The 8,416-nt window shown below is 36.3% G+C and overlaps 1 protein-coding gene across 1 annotated transcript in view; it reads left to right on the forward strand.

Moving 5' to 3' along the window:
- Nucleotides 1-4,618: 4,618 nt before the first annotated feature.
- Nucleotides 4,619-8,416, forward strand: part of LOC127927845 (calcium-activated potassium channel subunit beta-4-like) — a 20,675-nt gene continuing 16,877 nt past the window's right edge. The window contains exon 1 of the mRNA XM_052514557.1: nucleotides 4,619-4,675. Within this exon, the coding sequence (XP_052370517.1) occupies nucleotides 4,619-4,675 (57 nt within the window). The remainder of the gene's footprint in view (nucleotides 4,676-8,416) is intronic.

Here is an 8,416-nt window from a genome sequence, read left to right on the forward strand (position 1 = left end):
ATCTAACTGTCATAATGTAATAGGAATCTAACTGTCGTAATGTAATAGGAATTTAACTGTCATAATGTAATAGGAATCTAACTGTCTGTCATAATGTAATAGGAATCTAACTGTCATAATGTAATAGGAATCTAACTGTCATAATGTAATAGGAATCTGTCATAATGTAATAGGAATCTAACTGTCATAATGTAATAGGAATCTAACAGTAGTAATGTAATAGGAATCTAACTGTCATAATGTAATAGGAATCTAACTGTCATAATGTAATAGGAACTGTCATAATGTAATAGGAATCTGTCATAATGTAATAGGAATCTAACTGTCGTAATGTAATAGGAATCTAACTGTCATAATGTAATAGGAATCTAACTGTCATAATGTAATAGGAATCTAACTGTCGTAATGTAATAGGAGTCTAACTGTCGTAATGTAATAGGAATCTAACTGTCGTAATGTAATAGGAATCTAACTGTCATAATGTAATAGGAATCTAACTGTCATAATGTAATAGGAATCTAACTGTCATAATGTAATAGGAATCTAACTGTCATAATGTAATAGGAATCTGTCATAATGTAATAGGAATCTAACTGTCATAATGTAATAGGAATCTAACTGTCATAATGTAATAGGAATCTAACTGTCATAATGTAATAGGAATCTAACTGTCATAATGTAATAGGAATCTAACTGTCATAATGTAATAGGAATCTGTCATAATGTAATAGGAATCTGTCATAATGTAATAGGAATCTAACTGTCATAATGTAATAGGAATCTAACTGTCATAATGTAATAGGAATCTGTCATAATGTAATAGGAATCTGTCATAATTTAATAGGAATCTAACTGTCATAATGTAATAGGAATATAACTGTCATAATGTAATAGGAATCTAACTGTTATAATGTAATAGGAATCTAACTGTCGTAATGTAATAGGAATCTAACTGTCATAATGTAATAGGAATCTAACTGTCATAATGTAATAGGAATCTAACTGTCATAATGTAATAGGAATCTGTCATAATGTAATAGGAATCTAACTGTCATAATGTAATAGGAATCTAACTGTCATAATGTAATAGGAATCTAACTGTCATAATGTAATAGGAATCTAACTGTCATAATGTAATAGGAATCTAACTGTCATAATGTAATAGGAATCTAACTGTCATAATGTAATAGGAATCTGTCATAATGTAATAGGAATCTAACTGTCATAATGTAATAGGAATCTAACTGTCATAATGTAATAGGAATCTAACTGTCATAATGTAATAGGAATCTAACTGTCATAATGTAATAGGAATCTAACTGTCGTAATGTAATAGGATTCTAACTGTCGTAATGTAATAGGAATCTAACTGTCGTAATGTAATAGGATTCTAACTGTCGTAATGTAATAGGATTCTAACTGTCATAATGTAATAGGAATCTAACTGTCATAATGTAATAGGAATCTAACTGTCAAAATGTAATAGGAATCTAACTGTCGTAATGTAATAGGAATCTAACTGTCATAATGTAATAGGAATCTAACTGTCGTAATGTAATAGGAATCTAACTGTCATAATGTAATAGGAATCTAACTGTCATAATGTAATAGGAATCTAACTGTCATAATGTAATAGGAATCTAACTGTCGTAATGTAATAGGAATCTGTCATAATGTAATAGGAATCTAACTGTCATAATGTAATAGGAATCTAACTGTCATAATGTAATAGGAATCTGTCATAATGTAATAGGAATCTGTCATAATGTAATAGGAATCTAACTGTCATAATGTAATAGGAATCTAACTGTCATAATGTAATAGGAATCTGTCATAATGTAATAGGAATCTGTCATAATGTAATAGGAATCTAACTGTCATAATGTAATAGGAATCTAACTGTCATAATGTAATAGGAATCTGTCATAATGTAATAGGAATCTGTCATAATGTAATAGGAATCTGTCATAATGTAATAGGAATCTAACTGTCATAATGTAATAGGAATCTAACTGTCATAATGTAATAGGAATCTAACTGTCATAATGTAATAGGAATCTGTCATAATGTAATAGGAATCTGTCATAATGTAATAGGAATCTAACTGTCATAATGTAATAGGAATCTAACTGTCATAATGTAATAGGAATCTGTCATAATGTAATAGGAATCTGTCATAATGTAATAGGAATCTGTCATAATGTAATAGGAATCTGTCATAATGTAATAGGAATCTAACTGTCATAATGGAATAGGAATCTGTCATAATGTAATAGGAATCTGTCATAATGTAATAGGAATCTAACTGTCGTAATGTAATAGGAATCTGTCATAATGTAATAGGAATCTGTCATAATGTAATAGGAATCTAACTGTCATAATGTAATAGGAATCTGTCATAATGTAATAGGAATCTGTCATAATGTAATAGGAATCTGTCATAATGTAATAGGAATCTAACTGTCATAATGTAATAGGAATCTGTCATAATGTAATAGGAATCTGTCATAATGTAATAGGAATCTAACTGTCATAATGTAATAGGAATCTGTCATAATGTAATAGGAATCTAACTGTCATAATGTAATAGGAATCTAACTGTCATAATGTAATAGGAATCTGTCATAATGTAATAGGAATCTGTCATAATGTAATAGGAATCTAACTGTCATAATGTAATAGGAATCTAACTGTCATAATGTAATAGGAATCTGTCATAATGTAATAGGAATCTGTCATAATGTAATAGGAATCTGTCATAATGTAATAGGAATCTGTCATAATGTAATAGGAATCTAACTGTCATAATGGAATAGGAATCTGTCATAATGTAATAGGAATCTGTCATAATGTAATAGGAATCTGTCATAATGTAATAGGAATCTGTCATAATGTAATAGGAAGCTAACTGTCGTAATGTAATAGGAAGCTAACTGTCGTAATGTAATAGGAAGCTAACTGTCGTAATGTAATAGGAATCTAACTCGTAATGTAATAGGAATCTAACTGTCGTAATGTAATAGGAATCTAACTGTCGTAATGTCATAGGAATCTAACTGTCGTAATGTCATAGGAATCTAACTGTCATAATGTAATAGGAATCTAACTGTCATAATGTAATAGGAATCTAACTGTCATAATGTAATAGGAATCTAACTGTCATAATGTAATAGGAATCTGTCATAATGTAATAGGAATCTGTCATAATGTAATAGGAATCTGTCATAATGTAATAGGAATCTGTCATAATGTAATAGGAATCTAACTGTCATAATGTAATAGGAATCTAACTGTCATAATGTAATAGGAATCTAACTGTCATAATGTAATAGGAATCTAACTGTCATAATGTAATAGGAATCTAACTGTCATAATGTAATAGGAATCTGTCATAATGTAATAGGAATCTAACTGTCATAATGTAATAGGAATCTGTCATAATGTAATAGGAATCTGTCATAATGTAATAGGAATCTGTCATAATGTAATAGGAATCTGTCATAATGTAATAGGAATCTGTCATAATGTAATAGGAATCTAACTGTCGTAATGTAATAGGAATCTAACTGTCATAATGTAATAGGAATCTGTCATAATGTAATAGGAATCTGTCATAATGTAATAGGAATCTAACTGTCATAATGTAATAGGAATCTGTCATAATGTAATAGGAATCTAACTGTCATAATGTAATAGGAATCTAACTGTCATAATGTAATAGGAATCTAACTGTCGTGTTCCCCAAAATGAAAAAGAACTGCAATAGAAACATTGGTTCAGTCAAATTGCCCACGAGGATATGATGTGTCATGTGTTTCAGTCATATTACAACGACCGTGTTTCTATCTCTATACATGAACCAGACATAACCAGACATGACCTGGAATATTACATAAAGAGACGAGCACAAGGGATTACGTGTGTGTGTGTGTGTGTGTGTGTGTTTATGACGGATCGAGAGGATAAGAGAGTTGGGGGGGAAATGAGATCAGAGATAACGTACTGTAACTGTCCCCATAGACAGCAATGCCATGAGATCAGAGATAATGTACTGTAACTGTCCCCATAGACAGCAATGCCATGAGATCAGAGATAATGTACTGTAACTGTCCCCATAGACAGCAATACCATGAGATCAGAGATAATGTACTGTAACTGTCCCCATAGACAGCAATGCCATGAGATCAGAGATAATGTACTGTAACTGTCCCCATAGACAGCAATGCCATGAGATCAGAGATAATGTACTGTAACTGTCCCCATAGACAGCAATGCCATGAGATCAGAGATAATGTACTGTAACTGTCCTCATAGACAGCAATGCCATGAGATCAGAGATAATGTACTGTAACTGTCCCCATAGACAGCAATGCCATGAGATCAGAGATAATGTACTGTAACTGTCCCCATAGACAGCAATGCCATGAGATCAGAGATAATGTACTGTAACTGTCCCCATAGACAGCAATGCCATGAGATCAGAGATAATGTACTGTAACTGTCCTCATAGACAGCAATGCGATCAGAGATAATGTACTGTAACTGTCCCCATAGACAGCAATGCCATGCGATCAGAGAGTATAAGGTGTAACATTAACAGAGGATTGTCCAAGGCCACATGAAACTGGGCCAGTTTGGACCGGCTGTTGGCTTCGTCCTGATCTACGTCGCTGAGGTATAAAAGAACTGGAGACTGGGTCCAAGATGTCCGACCGATGTTTTCAACGTAATCTGCTCACGTTCTCATACACCGATTCATGGAGCGTCTATAGCCGGATTGTATCTGGATTCACGTGCACGCTGTCCCTCAGTGTAAACAGGGAGCAGAGCTCCATCCATAAACATGGCCGATTCATATAAAATTGTTTGTATCTTCAGTTGTGAGTGATGAAAAAAACATTGGCCTCAGCTACAATTATTTTAATAATTTAATTGATATATATATTTTTTATGACTAAAGTGTCTTACTAGGAATTTTCTAATCTGACTTCTCTATGTGGCCGTCAATGTATATTGTCTTTCTTGGGTCGGGCGTCAGTTAAACTGCAGTACCGAATCAAGACCGTAGGAGCAGTAGAAACCGAATCAAGACCGTAGGAGCAGTGGAAACCGAATCAAGACCGTAGGAGCAGTGGAAACCGAATCAAGACCGTAGGAGCAGTGGAAACCGAATCAAGACCGTAGGAGCAGTGGAAACCGAATCAAGACCGTAGGAGCAGTGGAAACCGAATCAAGACCGTAGGAGCAGTGGAAACCGAATCAAGACCGTAGGAGCAGTAGAAACCGAATCAAGACCGTAGGAGCAGTGGAAACCGAATCAAGACCGTAGGAGCAGTGGAAACCGAATCAAGACCGTAGGAGCAGTGGAAACCGAATCAAGACCGTAGGAGCAGTGGAAACCGAATCAAGACCGTAGGAGCAGTGGAAACCGTGCTTCTAAACCAGAACCCTGGGCTCTTGATCTAAAATAGGCTCATGTCCAGAAATGTCCTCTCACTAAACGTGGTCACTTCAGGACAGTGGCTCGGCTATATTAGCCCTGATCCATGAAGGAGGCCACAAAGAGTGGTCACTTCAGGACAGTGGCTCGGCTATATTAGCCCTGATCCATGAAGGAGACCACAAAGAGTGGTCACTTCAGGACAGTGGCTCGGCTATATTAGCCCTGATCCATGAAGGATGCTTGTCTTCAGGACAGTCCTATGTAAGAGTGGTTAAGGGAGCCTATTGGTTAGAGCTTTGGGCTAGTAACCGATGCTTGTGTTCAGGACAGTCCTATGTAAGAGTGGTTAAGGGAGCCTATTGGTTAGAGCTTTGGGCTAGTAACCGATGCTTGTCTTCAGGACAGTCCTATGTAAGAGTGGTTAAGGGAGCCTATTGGTTTGAGCTTTGGGCTAGTAACCGATGCTTGTCTTCAGGACAGTCCTATGTAAGAGTGGTTAAGGGAGCCTATTGGTTAGAGCTTTGGGCTAGTAACCGATGCTTGTCTTCAGGACAGTCCTATGTAAGAGTGGTTAAGGGAGCCTATTGGTTAGAGCTTTGGGCTAGTAACCGAAAGCTTACAATTTATCAAACTTTTCAGGAATATTTCTAGTCAAAGTCAGAATTCGGGAAGTCATTAAAACTCGTTTTTCAACCACACACATTTCTTGTTAACAAACTATAGTTTTGGCAAGTCGGTTAGGACATCTACTTTGTGCATGACACAAGTCATTTTCCCAACAATTGTTTACAGACAGATTATTTCACTTATAATTCACTGTATCATAATTCCAGTGAGTCAGAAGTTTACATACACTAAGTTGACTGTGCCTTTAAACAGCGTGGAAAATTCCAGAAAATGATGTTATGGCTTTAGAAGCTTCTGATAGGCTAATTGGCATCATTTGAGTCAATTGGAGGTGTACCTGTGGATGTATTTCAAGGCGTACATTCAGACTCAGTGCCTCCTTGCTTGATATCTTGGGAAAATCAAAAGAAATCAGCCAAGACCTCAGAAAATAAATTGTAGACCTCCACAAGTCTGGTTCATCCTTGGGAGCAATTTCCAAACCCCTGAAGGTACCACGTTCATGTGTATAAACAATAGTATGCAAGTATAAACACTATGGGATCACGCAGCCGTCATACCGCTCAGGAAGGAGGTGCGTTCTGTCTCCTGGAGATAAACGTACTTTGGTGCGAAAAGTGCAAATCAATCCCAGAACAACAGCAAAGGACCTTGTGAAGATGCTGGAGGAAACAGGTATGTAAGTATCTATATCCACAGTTAAACGAGTCCTATATTGACATAACCTGAAAGTTCGCTCAGCAAGGAAGAAGCCACTGCTCCAGAGCCGCCATAAAAAAGCCAGACTACGGTTTGCAACTGCACTTGGGGACAAAGATCGTACTTTTTAGAGGAAGTTTTCTCTGGTCTGATGAAACAAAAATAGAACTGTTTGGCCGTAATGACCATCGTTCTGTTTGGAGGAAAAAGGGGGAGGTTTGCAAGCCGAAGATCACCTTCCCAACCGTGAAGCACGGGGGTGGCAGCATCATGTTGTGGGGGTGCTTTGCTGCAGGAGGGACTGGTGCACTTCACAAAATAGATGGCATCATGAGATAGGGAAATGATGTAGATATATTGAAGCAACATCTCAAGACATCAGTCAGGAAGTTAAAGCTTGGTTGTAAATGGGTCTTCCAAATGGACATTGACCCCAAGCATACTTCCAAAGTTGTGGCAAAATGGTTTAAGGACAACAAAGTCAAGGTATTGGAGTGGCCATCACAAAGCCCTGACCTCAACCCTATTGAAAAGTTGTGGGCAGAACTGAAAAAGCGTGTGCGAGCAAGGAGGCCTACAAGCCTGACTCAGTTACACCAGCTCTGTCAGGAAGAATGGGCCAAAATTCACCCAACTTATTGTGGGAAGCTTGTGGAAGGCTACCCGAAATGTTTGACCCAAGTTAAATAATTTAAAGGCAATGCTACCAAATACTAATTGAGTGTCTGTAAACTTCTGACCCATTGGGAATGTGATGAAAAAAACTTAATGCTGAAATAAATCACTCTCTACTATTATTCTGACATTTCGCAATCTTATGGTGATCCTCACTGACCTAAAACAGGGAATTTTTACTTGGATTAAATGTCAGGAATTGTGAAAAACTGTTTAAATGTATTTGGCTACGGTGTATGTAAACTTCCAACTTCAACTGTAGGTATTCCTCTTGTCCAGATGGGATAGGGCAGTGTGCAGTGTGATGGCGATTGCCTCGCGAGGGTTAACACATCTAAATGTCTTACTCATGTCGGCCACAGGGAAGGAGTGTTGTTAATTTCTGATATAGAGTCATTTAGAGTGTTGTTCATTCCTAATATAGAGTCATTTAGAGTGTTGTTCATTCCTGATATAGAGTCATTTAGAGTGTTGTTCATTCCTGATATAGAGTCATTTAGAGTGTTGTTCATTCCTAATATAGAGTAATTTAGAGTGTTGTTCATTCCTGATATAGAGTCATTTAGAGTGTTGTTCATTCATAATATAGAGTCATTTAGAGTGTTGTTCATTCCTGATATAGAGTCATTTAGAGTGTTGTTCATTCCTGATATAGAGTCATTTAGAGTGTTGTTCATTCCTGATATAGAGCCATTTAGAGTGTTGTTCATTCCTGATATAGAGTCATTTAGAGTGTTGTTCATTCCTGATATCGAGTCATTTAGAGTGTTGTTCATTCCTGATATAGAGTCATTTAGAGTGTTGTTCATTCCTGATATAGAGTCATTTAGAGTGTTGTTCATTCCTGATATAGAGTCATTTAGAGTGTTGTTCATTCCTGATATAGAGTCATTTAGAGTGTTGTTCATTCCTGATATAGAGTCATTTAGAGTGTTGTTCATTCCTGATATAGAGTCATTTAGAGTGTTGTTC

This window comes from Oncorhynchus keta, unplaced genomic scaffold, assembly GCF_023373465.1.
Source record: "Oncorhynchus keta strain PuntledgeMale-10-30-2019 unplaced genomic scaffold, Oket_V2 Un_scaffold_180_pilon_pilon, whole genome shotgun sequence".
NCBI classification, from domain to species: domain Eukaryota; kingdom Metazoa; phylum Chordata; class Actinopteri; order Salmoniformes; family Salmonidae; genus Oncorhynchus; species Oncorhynchus keta.